The sequence below is a fragment of the Rhipicephalus sanguineus genome, chromosome 11 (assembly GCF_013339695.2).
Source record: "Rhipicephalus sanguineus isolate Rsan-2018 chromosome 11, BIME_Rsan_1.4, whole genome shotgun sequence".
Lineage (NCBI taxonomy): Eukaryota > Metazoa > Arthropoda > Arachnida > Ixodida > Ixodidae > Rhipicephalus > Rhipicephalus sanguineus.
The window spans coordinates 40,682,199-40,700,458 of record NC_051186.1 but is presented as its reverse complement, the minus strand read 5'-3'; the positions used below and the strand labels follow the sequence as shown (position 1 = coordinate 40,700,458).

General features: G+C 48.8%; 1 protein-coding gene across 1 annotated transcript in view; it reads left to right on the top strand.

Moving 5' to 3' along the window:
- The first annotated feature begins 1,319 nt into the window (after positions 1-1,319).
- The window catches only part of LOC119374700 (protein PALS1), a 37,262-nt gene continuing 20,321 nt past the window's right edge, over positions 1,320-18,260 (top strand). Inside the window, 2 exon segments of the mRNA XM_049420390.1 lie at positions 1,320-1,497; positions 2,239-2,400. Of these exon segments, the coding sequence (XP_049276347.1) occupies positions 1,431-1,497; positions 2,239-2,400 (229 nt within the window). The 5' untranslated portion in view covers positions 1,320-1,430.

Here is an 18,260-nt window from a genome sequence, read left to right as displayed (position 1 = left end):
GTAAAGGCACACTAAAGGGAAACAATGAATCGGTTTAGATCGATAAACTGTGCTCCGAGAACTCTAATATCGTTAATTTCGCCATCATAGGTTTATTGATAGAGGAGAAATCAAGTTCAAAGTCTCATTTTCAAATTTCGCGCTGAAATCTCCCCGCGTGACGTCACAGATTTCAAAGTGTATTTATGGTATTTTTGGCGCCGTTGGCTCAACAAAATTACCCCAAACTTGGTATGTTATGTCTATGGCCCCCTCAGAGGACAAGTACTTCATTTTTACCTATTAGGAACTATGTAGTCCCTAGTAGGCGCTGTCAAAACATGTGACGTCACGGCGAATGGTGCGGAAACTTCAAGGTGGCGTCGCCACCCACATTTTGTTTTTGCGTGTTTTCTCGCTTACTAAGCGTCTTCTCGCAGCAAGCGTGGTTTTGGTATCGTGAAAGAGTACTTTATTAATATCAGAAAAATTGTTTTGCTCTTTAGTGTCCCTTTAAAAACCCGGCTCTCGCCACTTTCCCATCGAGAATGCTATGTCACGCTGATAGCGCGCTCGCCCCTCGTGACCGGGAAGTGCCGGGACCACGGTGATAGCGCAAGGAAAATACGCGAGGTAGATGAAGATTATGGTTGTGCGGCAGAAACACTCCACAAATACTCGATTTTTTTCTAAGAGTCTAAAAAAGAGCACATAAGAAGGGCGTCTCTTTGTCCGATAACAATATTCATCTTACCTGCGTGTGTTCCTTTCCATAATCGCCGCGCGCCCGGCACCTTTCAGGTCACGAGCGGCATGCGCGCTATCATCGTGATACAGCGTTATGAAACACGTGCTTGACAGATGGCGATTATTGTTAGGGTACAAAAAGACACCCTTGTTCACGCGCTCCTTTTTTGGAGTGCACCTTTCTTCACGGCTGCTGGCGAAAAATCGCTTGTAACTCTTACCGTCATCTCATAGCTACGACGTCTTGAAAGGGAAAGCAGAACTTTAGATACCACGAAATAAAATTGCGTCTTTCCTTTCAAAATGCTTCACCAACTAGCCCCCACAAGAAGTATACTTCTGAGCATAGGGCATAGGTGCGGTTTATCCTTCGCGCAAACGAAAGCAGAAGCGCGCGCTTCGGATCGACCGAAAAAACACGGCTACCACGCTATCCGGCCCAGCTCGCCAAAGAATCCCATTGACCGTCGAGTCCCAGTCGACCCTGCTCATTGTTCGCACCTCCGGCGCTGGAGGCCGCGAGCGGCACGGGGCGCGCGCATGCGCCGCCGGGTGATGGGGGGCGCGCCGGCGGTCGCCAAGGAGAGAAGAGAAGCCATCGCGCTAGGCCTAACACGCGGGCGATGCTGCTCGCCGCGGCGGCGTCGCCCCGTCCAGGCCCGCTGGCGCTGTTCTCCTAGCGGGCGGCCGGCGGCGCACCGACCATGGTGGACCTCGGCGGATACGTCATCGTGATCGTGGAGACCACAGACCGCCGCATACGGCTATACGGTACGTCTACTTCCGAAAGCCCCCCACACAATTGTTGGCACGTCGCGATCTTTTTCTCTCTATTTTTATTATATTTCTTTTTTTGCGCAGACAACGTCAATACGAGGGTTTTCCCCGGGACTCGCGCTAGCGCGCGCATTCGACCGTGACTTGGGACGCAACAGCGCAAATTACCTGGGCCGCGAGAAGGACTGCCATTTTCATTTCATCGTGCGCATCGCTAAGCGTCAGTCGGTTAACGCGAGCACGCTGAACGCGCGATGTCTCCACGGCTGCGCTTTGCTTCTTCCCTAGCCGGAGCACGAACGGGAAGAGCCTTTCTTTTTCCTCCCCCGCCACCGTTCGGCTTCCCAGCATCGCACGCGTCTCCGGCGCTACCGTGCTCGCTTTCCCTCGCGAGCGCGCTCCTCGATGTGGGGAGCCTTTCAGAGAGGGGAAAAAAGGGAGCAAGAGGAGGTCACGTGGTTACCGCCGCCGCTCCAGTAGGGATCGATGGGATGGCTGGCGTTCAGGTCCCTCCCCAACACGTGCGTCGCGCTGTGCGAGTCCCGGGGAAAGGAAAAGGGAGTCATTCCTTCTTTTTTTTTCTTTTTAATGCGTTACTATTTTGGCGTCGTCATGATAAGCGAAGAAACAATACAAGCGGTTTCGCGCATGCCTTGTTGCGCTGGCCGATGTGAACTGCGTGGCCGGCCAACGTTGTTTGTATGTGTTCTGTCCCGTTCCCTGCCGTGGTACCAGGATCGCCTGCGGATCGCGCGGACCTGGAAGTTGGGGACGAGATTCTCGAGGTGAACGGACGCTCCTTAGACAACTGCACCCACAACGAGGTCATCTCGCACATCCACCAATGCATCCGCTCCCGGACGGTGTGCCTTCGGGTGCGGAGGCGGCCACGACTAGGTGAGAAACTCTTTATGTTCTTCGAACGCCCGGATAGCTGTGAAGCTCGCACGCATGCATGCACTTGTCGCGCGAGATTGAATGTCGTTGACGAAGCGAGCACCTTCGTCACATCACGGGTGGACACCGCCGCTAACACCGGAGCGCCACAGTTCGCAGTGCGGCAGAGGGTTCATCGGACTCTGGGGCGTGCAGAGGAACGCTTCGTGAAACGACGGTTCGTTTGCAACGGCCGCGTTAATCACGTTCCTGGAAGCGCCTCCTTGTGTCACCACCGCGCTACACTGGTCCAGCGCCCAGTAGACGAAGAACAGCTGGACTCCGCTCAGTTCCGGCAGGCCCTCAAAGGACAGTCCTCCGCCGCCACGTTCCTTGAAGACGCGCAACGCCGGCCTCAGGCCCGCCCACACGGGCAAAGACTCCCGCACGTCCTTGCCGCGTTTCTGGCCATCTAGACAGGATCGGGCATGTCGGACGTGGGCCGCGGCCGCCGGTGGTAGTGGTGGCAGGGCGGTGGGTTCCAGCGCCAGCAGCGACCGCAGCAGGCAGCTGGCGAGCCGGGCTCCCGCGCGCGAGAACTGCAGGGCCCCGACGACGCCTCCTGGAGTGGACTCGTTGAGCAGCAGAGGCGGCAGCGCCAGTCTTCCTGAGGCCGCGTCCAGGACGCAGGCCCGCTCCAGGGCCCAGCGCGCGGGCCAGGACTCACGCGACACCCGCGACTCGAGTTCATACGCGGCTATGGTGGCCCATGAGCGAAGGGCCGCCTGTCCGCCCTTGGGTCTCGGAAGGGCGTCTTCGAAGACCGTGACGGCCTTCGGGTTCTGCGACCACGGAGGACCGAACAACTGCAGTCTCGCCTTTCGCAGGACTTCAAGGTGTGTCGCGGCTTCACTCAGTAAGGGCGTCTCGACCATGAGGTCTAGGACTCGGTGGCGGACCTCGTTGACCAACTCGGCCGCTTGCTCGGCGAGGAACGCAGCGCCCGTCACGGCTCGCGACGCCTCGAGCACCAAAGTGGGCGCGAAGGCCAGGGCAACGCCGAAGCACTGGCGCCATCGGTCGCCGCGTCCCGTGTGCTTCTCGTAGACGTCCAGGAGGGGCCCCGGAGGGGTAAGAGGCGCCGCTTGAAAGTGAAGTCTCAGCGCCAGGTAATTGAGCACGGCGTCCGGCGGAGACCTGTGCACGATGTCGCGCAAGCGACGCACGTAACTGGGCGACAGCAGAGTCACCGAGGCGCCGCTGGGCAGTCCTCGCCGCACCTGTCCGACGAAAGCCCACAGCTCGCCTAACTGCGACGCGACGACCTTCGCTGTGGCGCCGCTTCCGGCGCCGTAGTACGCGGCGCGCTCCACGCGCAGGGCGAAGCGCACGGCTCCTTCGCCCTTGGCGCCAGTCAGGGCCTTGAAGGAAGCGGCGAGCGCCCGGTAGGTGCTCTCCGCGGCATCCATGTCGCTCTCCTCGCTCAGCGTGTCCGGAAGTCCAAGGGCGACCGTTCCGTCCGGCTTGACGTGCACGGAGAGAAGCGCCGCGCAGCCGGAGTACATGAGGACGCGCGCCGCGGCGCGCCAGATGGCCACGGAACCCGCTCGTGAACCTGAGAACGGGAAGTCTCCCAGCGTGACCGTGGGCAGCAGGTAGTCGATGAGCTGTCGGTCTCCGTCCTGCTTCTCTCGCACGCACTTCTCTAGCAGCGCTCCAACGGGTTTGCGACCTCGGAGCCACTGGAACGCCTTCTGTTCGAGCTGTAGGACTTGGTCCTGGTCGGCAGACCGGGCGGCCGCATTTCGCGCCCTCCAGCCCTGGCACGCGTACCGCTCGAAGTCCTGGCACGGAGACGCGTCCCTGAGCGCCAGGTGGCGAGCCAGGTACGCGCCGTCTCGACGGCAGGGCGCCGAAGAGCATCGGCCGGCATCCGCCATGGAACGCTCGGAGAGCAGGCCTCCGAAGTGACGCCGTGACAGATGGTGGATGTCGTCGCCGCCGTCGCGACGCGCCGTGGAGATCCGGGGCGCGACGGCCAGGATAGCCGCTAGGGTGCCCAGAGCCGCGGACACGACCACGGGGTAGCAGAGCAGTTGGCGTCGCGTCAGGAGTAGAGGTCCTCCAGACAGCGCTCCCCTTCTACCTGCGGTTCGCCTTGTGGACCTCCCGCCGTGGCGGTGGTCTCGGGGCGAACGACCGCGTCCACCTTCTACGAGCGGTTGCCGTTGTCTTCTAGTCGAAGGCGCCACGGTGTACGTGTTGGTGGTCTCGGAGAGGTACATCAAAGTCGTGTCTGGCGTGCCCGAGAGAGGGTCCTGGTTGGTAGTGGTCGTCACCGGCGCACCTGTCGTTGCTGTCTCCGGTGGCTTTTTGCCTCTTAGGTCCTGGCTTCTTAGGGTGTACGTGGAATCACCGACGCCGGCTGTCAGGGTGTACGTCTTCTCGGTCAGCGATGAATCGTCGACGGTCATGGTGTACGTCTTGCCCGTGCCGAGGTCATCACCCATGCTGCGCGTCAAGGCAATGGTGCGGCACCACGTGGCCGAGTCGCCGGCAGAGTCCTCGCCGCTGCAAGACGTCCGGATCGTGAGCTCGGGCGCCGGCAGAGCCTTGAGGACGACTTCGGGCGCAGCGGCGCGCTCGCCCGCTTTGACGTCGCTGATGCCGTCGATGGTGCGTTCTGCGTGCGAGCGCCGACGGTCGGCGGCGACCGACTTTGTGGTCGTTGTGGCCGCATTACTTGGAGTCCGACGACTCCCTCGGCGGCCTGGCCCAGAGGCCATGACCTTCTTCTTCTGACTTCAGTGCAATTCAGATGATGGAGATTACACCAAACACTGGCGCGTACCCACTACTGATCCATGGTCGGGCCACGGATCAATTCGAAGGCGTTCTCAGAACATATATCTTCGCAGTTGTACAGATGTTTTGCACACACACACAAACACATGAGGGTCGTAGCCAGAAATTTCAAGGGCGAAGCTCCTTAAAGCGGCATCCGTTCGTCCCTCGTAGTTGTCGTAGTCGTAGTGCGTAACCAGTCGTAACGCTAGTACCAAATCTTGACCTCCAAGGTGGTGCCGGTGGGAGATTTTTCCTGTGCGTTGTTGAACAATAAAAAATTCGCAGCGTGCGCGTTAACTAAAAGCCGAATTCTTCTGTCTCTCATTCCCCATTAGCAGCCATTGGCATGTTCCAGTAGGAAACGTTAGTAGAAGTAGAAGTGTAAGTGTTAGCTAAAAGCCGACTTCTTCTGTCTCTCATTCCCATTAGCAGCCATTGTTTACCTCCAAGGTAGTGCCTGGTGAGATTTCTCCTGTGCGTGATTAAACAATAAAAATTTTGTTCAAAACGCCGTTGATTGATGAAATAAACCAACGAAAGACGCCAGATGTTTTCTAAAAGCAAAACGAAAGAACGCCAGATGTTTCTAAAGCAAAACGAAAAGACGCCAGCTGCTTAACGAAAGACGCCAGATGTTTTCTAAAGCAATGGTTTTCTAAACAATGAAAATTCACAGCGTACATGTAAAATTAAAGTGAGCTGCAAGTCGTCATAACTCATCGAACCTTTAGTATAAACGCGCTCGATCTCACGTCGGTGATGATGTACTGGGCAGAATTCACGGAAGATTCACGGTTTACCGATGAACCTCCGCAGCTTCGCCCACTCATCATCATTCACTCCGTGGATATGCTGTGATTTTTTTAACAGCGGAGATGTTTAAACCGAGCAATTGCTCCGTGACGCGTTAACAAAAATTATCATCGTCATGAACTGGCACGCGCTCTTTTCGTCCTCTTCTTCATCTTCTGCTTCGTTTTCAGAACACGTGCGCCGATTTGACCAACGTGGGATGCAATGACTGGTGGGCGAGAGAACGAGTACAGAGAGGGAAAAGGACAGAAAGAAAGAAAGAAAGAAAGAAAGAAAGAAAGAAAGAAAGAAAGAAAGAAAGAAGAACAGATAATTCTGGGCGATTTTTTTTTTTTTTTTTTGCCGAAGCGGGATTCGATCCCACGTACCACGATCAGAAGGCGAGCGTCGTAACCACTCCAGTATCTAAGCGCACTAGCAGAGCATAGCACATAGCCTTGCATAGTATAGTGTAGCAAGGGGGCAGAAAAGGGGGAGGGGAGATGGTAAAGCATAGAAAGAATGAGAAAGAGAGAAGTAGAAAGAAAGAGAAAGAAATAGAGATAGAGAGAGAAATAACACACACACACACACACACACACACACGCACACACAGAGAGAGAGAGAGAGAGAGAAACCGAGAGAAAGAGAGAAAAAGAAACGAAGAGAAAAATAAAGAGAAACAAAATAGAAGGCAGCCCAGCTCCGCACTTCCTTCACGCTTGGCACCACTGCTTGGCGCCACAATGCGAAGCTGCCTTAATATTTTTCGGGGAGGGGGTTCAACCGCCCTTTATGTATGTTCGTGCGTTTGTATGCGTGCGTGTTGTGTACACGTACACATACAAAATTCAAAAATTTCAGGGAGGGGGTTGGACACCTGCCCCTCCCCCCAACCCTTCCTGGCTACACCACACACACGCGAGAAATGTGGAACGTTGCACATATCAAATTAACATAAGAAATTCGTCTCCAAAGCATAGCACAGACACGTGACAAAATAATCTCGGGCAAACGCTGGCACTGAAGATGCGTAAATGCCCCCGGATGTCTGTCCTGTCGTCTATTAGAGAGTTTTAGTGCTGGGGAACCCAAGCCGCCTGCGTACGCACGCTCTTGCGTTCCTTTGTACTCCCAGCCGCATCCACGGAGAAAAAGAGCGCAAGGGCTTACGTACGCAGGTGGCTTGGGGTTCCCAGCACTAAAACTCTATATTATTTGTGGACGAACGTGCACCATTGGCGTAGCCGGGAGGAGGGGGGTCAAAGCAACCCCCCCCCCCCCCCCCAGGAGTTTTTAAATTTTGCGCGCGTATAAATATACACGCATACACGAACATACTCAAGGACGGTTGAAACCCCCCCCCCCCCCCACCCGAAATAATTTCCTTGCTGCGCCCCCAATCTTAGCCGACATAGAATTATGTGGGTCCCAGCAGACGCAATCAAAATCTGTGACGTCATGGCGGAGAGTTGGAGAAGACACGAAAAAAAGAGAGAGAACTGTTGGCGATAGCGCCTTAAAATTCCCGCACTAACTAGCCACGACGTCACAGATTTTCATGGAGTTTGCTTAATTCTTTGTCGGTAGAAATAAATTACGTTGTACTGAAACAATGTGGATAAAGTAACGAAAAAAAAAAAGCTTTGCAACTGCTTTGCAATCAGTCACGTCACACTAACATTCCGGTGCCTGATTTCTGGCGCGGAAATTCAAAAAGGAAAATTTGATATTCACTTCCTTGAACGTCTTCTCGCTGCAAGTGCGGCGCTTTTTGCACTGTTAAAGGGCAATCGAATATTTTCACCTTGTATTTTCTGTCATCGTGCTGCGATGAAAGGTGACAGGCGCACGCACGTTGCTCATTAAAAAAAAAAATATTCTTAAATAACCAACCGCACAGAGCACAGGCGTTGACAGGAGTGGGACGGCACCCTGAAATGTTTTACGGTTTGTCGGTATCTACACACACGGGAGCTCGCCTTGACTGCCGTTTCATTTGCCGGGCATTTTCCGATGGCAACCATTCCAGAAGTATTAGCCAAACTGCGAGGTTGTATTCCTAGATATTTCTTGAATCGCACAGTGACCTACCGGGCAATGCAGAAACAACGTATTTGAAAGAACGCGTAGCACACAGCAGCAAGTCGCACCAGTCGCACTGCGTATGTGGAAGAGGGAATAAACGCCTTTACGTGGTGTCGCAACATATATCCACACGTTGTTACCTTTTTACCCAGGCGGCGCCACAAGTTATCAAGTAAACGTGAAATATTTGACATAGCTTAACGCAATTACTTGCAGTGGTTGCTTTTATCTCATTGACCCAACACTAGTGTGACAAGATTGACCGTCTTCCGACAAAAGGTACAAGTTTTCGATGCTTAAATACAGAAAAGCAAAGTACAAAAGGTAAAAAGCAGGCCATCTCACCTGAGAGACACCTGCCGACAGGTGCACGAAAGTTAGGTGGTGCCCCGTTTGAAGCGCAGCAAACAGCACAAGCTGGGCGAAGCGCTTGCCCAAGGAAAGAAGTGGGGGGGTCAGTAGTTCTCGCGATTTGTTTTTGTTGTTTCGCGGTACAATGCTGCGTGCGGTGTGAAGAATGTTTTGACTGAAAGCGTGGCTCCCGCCCCGACTGTTCGTGGATTTTGTACCCGGATCGCACGGAAAGATTCCGCGGACTTCGTTCGCAATCGCATTGCAGCATAGGTTCGACGTTTCGTTGTGTCGGTGGTGCTACGAGTGCCCAGCCCCTGCTGGATTTGCGTGTTGCCTGTCTCTCTGCCGGCGGCCTTGCGTTGGTATGCGGACCCGTACGCTCGGTGTGTGCTGCACGGCCCGACTTCGTTGGATGTGAAAACAAAACGGGAGAGGTGCCTGCCACTTGCGATCGTCACACGTCTGAGGCCTGCGGCATTCCGCGTAGCACACAAGCAGGCCTAGGTGTGACAGGTCTTTCCTGGGGGCAAGTTTTGCGAGAGGTAAGATCCGGATCGCGCAAGCACAGCGTGGCTCGCGCGTCCGGCAAGTGTACGTGTGCGATTGCAAATACCGCGGCGGGCAGTTGTTTTTCCTCCTTCATCCTCTGCTGCACGCTACTCGAACCCCAGTGTGAGCGTCGCGACCCGCACGCCAGCGTGCTTTTGTTGTTTGTTTCTCGAAAACTTTCGCCGGCACTACGTTCGCAGCCAGTTCGCGTGCATGGGTATCGCCTCCGGGCAAAAGGCCCGTTTCGGCTCGAGCCACGTATGCCGCTTCGCAGAGGTTTGTGGAGGGGAGGGGTGTACCACGTACGGTGAGACTAGCTGTCGCCCCGTCCTTTTAGGTTATTGCGAGAGAGGCGCAAATTACGCGAGCCGCCTTGGCATGCGTGCAGCGCATTTAATGGTCGATCAAGTCGCGGCGGGGGCACGGAAGAAGAAAAAGCTGGCACAATAGGGATGAGTAGCATTCTCTCCCGCGGTCGTCGCGCGCGCGGCGCGACACACCGTCCCTGTTTTGCCGTTTTGTTTGTTTGCATTTTCGAAGGGTCGATCTGTGTCACGCTTTTGAGCAACCCGTATACGTGTGTGGTATTGCCGCTGTGCCACAACGGCCTTTCCACCTCACCCCCATACCACACACACACTACCCCAATACTCACTACTCTGCGGTGCGCCGGCATACTTCTGGGCCGTGAAAACTTGTCCCCGCTAGCCTAGCTGGCCCAGCCGCTTTCGCCGTGGGGGCCTTCCTTTCGTCGCTTTCGTTTTGTTTGTTCGCGTCTTCAACGCCGGTATTTTGTAGTGGGCGTGAAGCCGCCCGGCGCGTTGTGGGCGTCGGAGCGTGCAAAAAATGCTAGCGCGCGCGCTCTCGCGACGTTCCGTCGCCGCCGTCTCATCGCACCGATGCATCGGACCCAAGCCGCCGCCGCAGAAGCCAACTAAAAATATATAAATGTCAAAGCGAGCGTCGGTTCGGGCTGAACGCATCGCAAATCAGCGCATTCCGTGGCGTATTTTTGATTCGGCCGAGGCTGCTTCAGTGGGCGCGCGCACGGCTGCTGTCTAGTCTGCCTCACTTCCTCACACGCCCCGCCGGAACGCATATGCGCATTTTGCCCACTTGCGTCGGGGTGTTCGGGCACATTCCTATCATTGACTTCTGAAATTGTATCGAAAGCGCCACGGAGTACGGCTGAGTCGCAAAATCCGTTTCCGTCAAGTTGAACACCTGGAACAGTATCTTTCCTGTCACCTTGAAGCAAACTCGCAAGTCGTTTTTTCTTTCCTGTCACCGTGGTGGTTTTGACGGACATAAACGGCGCGATCTATTTTTAAGCTTATAATGGTTGTAGCTGGGTTTTTTTTTTTGTGTAGAGTACACTCCGTTACAATCTAAGCGAAATTTTTTTTTTAGCTCCGCCCACAGAATCGCGGCGCGCCTGCCCTCACCTGCGAGACAGTCGTGCTAGCTGGTTTCCGCTCGAACCGTAAGTACTGCTTCTCGGCTAACGTAAATTATACGTATATTAAGAGGTAAAGGTTCGTCGTTATTTCCCGAAACATTACGCTTGGCTGAGAACCAACGTCAGAATCCCTGACGAAATTGACTGGAACGTTCAAGTTTCTGACCTAAAACCAGCGACACAAACGGGAGTGTGTGGGAAAGTCAGCTATCTGAAACATTCGAGAAGTGCGTGACGTCACGAAAATGAGTAAGCGCTATTGGATGGAGCACTTATGCGAATTCTCTGTGGGAGTGACAGCGATGGCTGTGGGCGGAGCTGACATGTTTTCTTAGGTTGTAACCGACTGTAGTGCAAAGATCGTCAAAAACTGTGACTGAGGTTAAAGGGATCGCCTACAAGGCAAAGGCGGGTCAAAGGTAACAGTGGATGGGATGCGAACACAAAGAAAAAAAAACAGAAAAGAACCGGCGCTGGAGGGGACAAGCCCTGCGCTGTTTTCTCCAGCGTAAATGTCAGCACACACATAGAGAGTTCGCATTTATTTGGTGGTACATACGTTTCCCACCAATTACGAACCAGCTTGCCCGGCACTGAACCTAAAAGCAAACTCGAACCTTTGCTACGATGAATCCCTATGAACTAGCTCGACTTTTTGTTATGAGGTTGGAACAGTTTCCTTCACTGGTCTCCCTTACCCGTTAACTCTTGTTCCAGTTGGTTACTACCTAAGAATAAGCACAAGCCCCACCCATAGGCATCATCGTCCCACCCAGAGAGAACTTGCATAGGCGTTCCATCCAATCACATTTGCTCATTTCCGGTATGTCGTGCACTTTTGCGTATTCAGATAGTTGATGTACCCACACAGACACCTGTTCATGTCCCTAGATTCAAGTTGAAAACATGAACATCTTGGCATATTTCATTCCGACGTCACTGCTTATCCAAAGTTCATATTTTAGGTGGGAACGACGAACCTTTAGTTTTCGATATGCGTGGTATTTACTTTAGCACAGAAAAAGTATTTACGTTTTGAAAGGAAACCAGCTTGCATGACTCTCTTACATAGGTGATTGACAAGTGCGCCGAGGTTCTGCGGGCAGAGCTTGTATTTATTCCTAGAATGTAACCGACTGTAGACGAATGGTGTGTGTAGTAGAGGGAATGTTTTGCTGGTGGTGAATGCTACCTAGGACCTAATGGGGTTGGGCTTCTTTCTTTGTCAGCGGCTGCTTCCTTGAATTCAGCTGTGTGCGTAACCTGTCACATTGGGTCATACACTCTTCATTGTGCAATGATGGCCATTCAGTGCTGCAGTCATTGTGTAAGGCCTGACTGGCTAAGCCGAAGGCAACAGGTGCCGTCGTCACCAGTTGCCTCTGGCCTGCCGGGGCCATCGAAAGCTGGGCTGCTGCTCTTTTTTTATATGGGTACACAAGGTAGAAGAAGGAAGCTTGCGTGCTTTTAAAGTGAAACACTAGATTAGTTTATACTGATAAATTATACTATGAAAACCCTGGTGCCGTTAATTTCACCACCATAGGTTTAATAATAGATGAGAAAATTAATGTCATTAGTTTCATTTTTAGCGTTCCCGCTGAAATCTTCGATGGGGACTAGGGTTGCCACCTTTCTCCGGAAAAAAATAAAACGACCCTTCAGGGGGTAGTGGGGGAGAAGGGGCGGTTAGTTACTTGAGATTAAGGTAATGTTGAACAATAGATGCCATGTTAAGTCTTTGGCATGCAGTGCCATTTATTATAATATAGCTTTCCTTGAGTGAAATAAACTTAATGTACATGTACATAAAAACACAACACTGAGCTAGCTAACCTAGTCTAATTGTGACATAAAAATACCACCCGTGATTGGAATGACGCTTGTACAAAAAGTAAGTGAGGTTTTGCTTATTGCCCTAAATGTGCTGCACTGAAAAGGAACCACGCATATTTCGTCCTTAAAAAGATCTTTGTGTCTGAATCCAGCAGGCCAGTGACATTGTAGACACAAACGAACGTTAAGATACGCGTGCAATAACACGCTCTATTCCAATAATCACTACACTTGAAGGACTTTTAAAAAGGGGCTGACTAATAGCATAAGAGTTTTTGCGATTGACAATAAATAGTTACTGTCCTAGTTTTGAACTGACAATTATCAAATGCCCCAGACAATAAATAATTGCGATATTATGAAAAAAAAGAAAAAAGGCCATTGGTGGCCGGTCTTAGGTGCAGACCTGCGGCTGGCCCGCTATCTGAGAAATCGGCCGGGCTGGTCTAAAACTGGACAGGTGGCAACTCTAATGGTGACATCACAGATTTCAAAAAGTTTTTGATATTTTTGCTGCATTGGCTTAACAAAATTTTGTGAAACTTCGTATGTTAAATCTCTGGCTGCTTCAGAAGACAGTGTGCTTCATTTTTATCAATGAGGAACTGTGTCGGCTCTAGTAGACACCGTCAAAGTCTACGACGTCATGGTGACTGGTGCGGGGACTTCAATGTGGCATCGCCACCAGCAGCGCGTTTTCTCACTTATGAAGCGTCTTCTCACAGCAAGCGTGGCATTTTTGGTATCAGGAAAGAGTAATTTACTGACACGAGAAAACTAATTTTTTTCTTTGATGTCCCTTTAAGTGCGTCCAAATGTTTTCGCAAAACATTTTTTTGCTTTGCCGTATGTCGCGATGTCTTGTTGTGGTAGGTCCTCCATCTAGAAAGTCTGCATTGCTGTAGACAAACTTCCTTTGGGCCAGTAGCATTTGTAAAGTAACATTAAGCTTGAGTAACTATACTATAGTGGTCCATGTTTTGATGAGAAATTAACGCATGGAAGCACTTGCTACGTCTTATATTTATCGCCATACGTATAAGTTACTGCAAAAACCTACTATACTTTGAACACAGTCAACATATTGGGCCTAAAGAATGTCCACAGTTATACCGCAGGCCATTGACATTTCCTCACATGTGATATATGATATTGATGAGTCTATCCGTGACAGGAGTACCTATGTTTAGTAAAACTAGTGTTAGAAGATGCAATCATTATTACTATATATAGCACATACAGTGTATATGACATTCATTATTACATGATATTATTACATTCAGCTTAACTTGTGTGACATTGTACAATATGCAAGAGTGCACTAGGTAGCAAAAATCTCAGTGTCACGAGTTCACGGCTGAAGGCTTCGTGTAAGAAGGCATTTGCGAGTAGCCGCATTCACAATCTCACACGTGTGCCCATGATCTATGCCCTTTCACTAATTGAGAAAACACAGTTCTGTGCTTTGTAGCTTTGGTGGCCATGTTGCAAAAACAAGTTGTGATAGTTCATTGGGGTGCAGCAGTCATTTCATCCTCTCTTGATCAGTGTTTGCTACTTCGTTACGTTTGTCATGACACAGTTTACCAATTTGCTCCACCCATCTGTTCACAAAATGGAATGCGTTGTTTCTGATTACATAGGCTGTAGGGAATTTGTAAAGCTTAAATGCCCTTGCCACAATCTCTTATCTGTTTTTCTACTTGTCATTCCAGCAAATCGCAATAATGCTCACAGAGTTACAAAAATGGCTGTACAAATGTGAGGGCCGTGCGGAATCTTTGGTGTCCTTTCCATCATGTTTGGAATCGGTCACCCTCAGCCACCTTCTTATCTTATCTCTCTCTCTCTCTCTAATAACGCCTGCTACATTGACCTCATATCACAATGTCAAGTATGTGGCTATGTTGCCCTTGTAGCGTAGTTATCAGGAATCTGCTAATCCATGTTTAAACTGCAAATGGCACAAAACACAAGGACACAGAAGAGGAGCATAAAAACATGCATGGAGCGCTCTGTGTGTGTGTTTGTGACCTTGTATTTCTCACTGTTGGCAGTTTGAACATGAGCAACCAGCTAGCTGAAGCTTTCACTTTGTTAGATTATTTATCTTGTTTATTATGACAAATGCTAGTTGAGTTCTCAACGATGCACTGTAGTGAACTGTTTTTGTAACGCCATGACAACTTGGACATGAAGCATCACTAAAGTGAAATAAAAGATACACAGCTTTGCTTATTGCTTATTAACAAAGTGAAGTTGCAAAGCAAGTTATTCTTCCATTGTTAATTTTGTCTGAAGTTTTCACAAAAGGGCAGCAGGGGTTGCTAACTCTTTCTTGACTTTCAACCTTTGCTTTGTAGCTTGATTCTTGTAGGTGTGTATCATTTAAAATACTTGTTTCTTTTGAAAAGACACACAGCATTTTGATAAGCTCTATGCAAAAGGTGTGGCTCTAATAACTCCTGCATGTTTTGATGCCCAGGTTTATCAGCGCCTGGTTCTTGGAAAGAGTTTTTTTTTTTTAACGACCAAAACTCTTGCAAGCAATATTGTCACGCCACCTATGAAGTTAAAGGTCTGGCTAGTAAACAGATCGTGTGCGTTAAAAAAAAATTTCGTCTTGCTAATGGAAAGGTTGCTCCTTCACAATAATTGCAGCAGTATACGCAATACTAAAAGACTGATCCTACTGCGGCTTCTTAGCTTGCAATAAACTTCTGAATCTGTTTAAGGTGCATTGGCCGTACATGTATAGCACTCATGGAATGAAGCTCTTCAATTTAGGGCTAAGTAATCCACGCACTTTCATTTCCACTGTCTTCAGTTCATGTTGTATCAATGCAATTGCAGCCTATGCACTTGCATCAAAGCTAACATCACCTTTTCTGACTGCATCCGTAGCCATATAACGCGGTTATCTCGAGTGTTTGCGCAAACAAGTTGTAATACCTCATGTTTTGATGTCGCGCTTCATTTTGTGAACACTGTATGGTGGCAGCTGTGTTTGTAAAAGTTTACATGACATCTTTCTCGGAAGAGCAGTGTAGCAATCTGGCCTGCTTGCTACTTTGCCTTACTTTCATTAAAAGCAATTGATCCGCTAGATACAGAAAGGTCTACTGTGCAAAACTTCTTGTTCCATTTTCTATACGTTTCGTTTCATTAGTTGTAAGTGAATATCTAACAGTGCGGGACTAGATAAATGATGCTAACTGCTGGAGATGATGTATTTCGTGAACATGAACTGAGGAGAAACGATTTCTAGTCACTCCAAGTCTCCATCTTCCCCTGAACTTATGTCTTGTTTGGCTTTCATGACCACGTCACGTGATCCAAGCTTTATAAAGTACCTTTTTGGATAAATAGGGATGCTTTGGTTTGAGTGCATTGAAGTTAGTTGGCCAACATTAAAGAGTGGCTAAAATCATAATCTAAGCTTCTCACCTTTGTTTGTTATTGTAACAGTGTGTTCCTTTTGCAGCTTTTGCAAACCTTGCGACTAGAGGGTTAAACTATATATATACTGTATATATACTATATAGAGATTTGAAAACTTATACTAACTGATCAGGTGTGTCCAGTTTCTCTCTTTGTGGTGTTTGCAGCTTAAAAAGAGAAAAGAGAGACATTTAAAAGAAACACTGAATTGGTTTAAACTGTTTCAATGTCTAACTCTTATTTTTGTTTCCTTACAGTTGAGTGGTCAGATTGAAGCAGCTCTTTCGCACTTGTTTTTTCAACATAATGACAAATTGTATCACAGAGAAATACAGACAATCTGTCGTTTTGTTTTAGGGGCGAAGCTCCTTAAGGCGTGGGTCGGTCGTCCCCAATGTATGTAGTTGTAGTAGTTGTAGTAGTAGCCACCTCTAGTTTAGTTCTTGGAGTGTTCACTAGATGGCGGTACTTGTAGTTGATGAAAAGATGCGAAATGTTATAAAACTAGATGGCGGTACTTGTAGTTGATGATGAAAGATGCGAGATGTTATAATAGGAATGATGTCACATATGGCGCGTGTCATTGGTGGAAGGCAATCGTTCGGCGACGTACGCTAGGGGGCGTGGTGTAATAAAATCACTTACCTTGCATTTCACGGACCACAAAGCAGTCATAATGAAGGGACCACGGAAACCAGCAATAAAAGTTTGATGACATTTACTCAAGTGTTTCACTTTTAATTGTGGGGCGAATTGCACGGAAGAGTTTCACAGTTTACCGATGATTCCTTCCGGAGCTTCGCCCCACTCATCATCATTCACCCCGTGAATATGCTGTGATTTTTTCTGACTTTCTGTACTTTCCTGTGTTACATTTTCTCAACATGTCCATTGGTAGGTTATGGGTTGATTGGTAGAAGAGAAAAATGCATGTGAAACTTCCACTTTTGACTTTGTGGACTTTGTGCTGAAACCCAAGCATCGTTACATAATTTTTCTCAATGTGGGACTGTGTCCGGGCTTTACAGCTGTTGATTAATCAGAAAGTAACGTGCCTTTTAGGCATCGCTAATTGGTTATGTGCCAAGCTAAACTGTCCGTGTGCTGTGTTCATCCCTTTACGACATGCATTATGATCCACTATATGTAAGTGCATGAAATTTATCTTATTTGATGTCAAGGATGTGGAGACCAAATTTAAAGCAAGTGGAAGGGTTAGAATAAATTATAGTGTGTTCTACAGCAATTAATGGTAATTACAATGCAACAAATTATCTAAGTATTCTACGGTCAGTCATGCTATATTTCTTCATTAAGCAAATTTTAATGATCCGCTCAAATTTCATGCGATAGTTATCTGCTGGCAGTGAGCATTTCTAAAAAGCTGAAAGGAATATTTTGAAATTCCTGCTGAAATGCCCCACGTTAAGCACGGCACCGCCTTCACCGAAGCGATCGTGGGTAGCAAAATACTTCACCCAGAAGTGATATAAAGGAACTTTAGGCTTTAGGCAACAAAAATGCTTAATTCATCACCAGCTCAGTGTTTGTGGTCTCTTCCTTGCCACTAGTGCACAGAAATAGCAAAATTACGTCACGTCTCCAAATGAGGACGCCGTGTCGCAAAGGGTCATGCTTGGAATAACAGAAAGCTGAGCTAGAGCTGAGCTAAATTTTCAGAAAATGATAAGCACTAGAGGTTATTAGTCTATTTTAGGCACATGTTATAAAACAAGTCCAATTTTTTTTAATTTCTCACAATTAAAAATTTTCTTAAAAGTAGGTCTTACGCAAACACTCCTAGCTCAAATCCCACTCAATAAAAAAACCTAAATTTTTGTAGGGTCATAAAGAATGCTTCGGCCTGTCCAATGATACCAGAACAAATGTCATCAGATAAATATTAAAAACACAGTTATTAAATAAAAAAAGTATGCACTAAAACTAGGGGCACCTCTGTAGAACAGGCAGCCATATTAAATCATGTGGCACGATTTTACTTATTGAGCTTCATTGCACACCCACTAATGTGACACGGAAGTGTGTCAAGTTTAATAAAAAATCTTTAGTAGCAAAAAAGTTAGGCTTGCTTGCGTATGGAAAAATACCAAAAAAATAAGTTCTGAGAAGACCAACAAAAAATATTTGAAACAGGCGCAGCGTTTACGAAATATGATCAGGAGTGCTAAAATGTTCCATATTTGTAGCTAGTTCCATCCTGGACCTTACTCTCGTCTACCTTTGCTTGAGCAGCACCTGGCCATTTTTTTTTCGAGCTTGCTTTGGAACATCATTGCCGTGACTGGATGCTTTTGCAGTGTAGAGGGCAGGTTCGATGCCAATTTGTTTCAAGATATCAAGTGTGCCTCTGTTGACCTTATTGAAATGACATAAAGTGTCATAAAAAGCAAATTTGATTATTGGCAGACTCACATACATGTCCTCGAGTGTAAACAACACATGTACAACTTGCGCGTCCACCTCGTGAGAAGTTTACCACTTTTAATATTAAAAA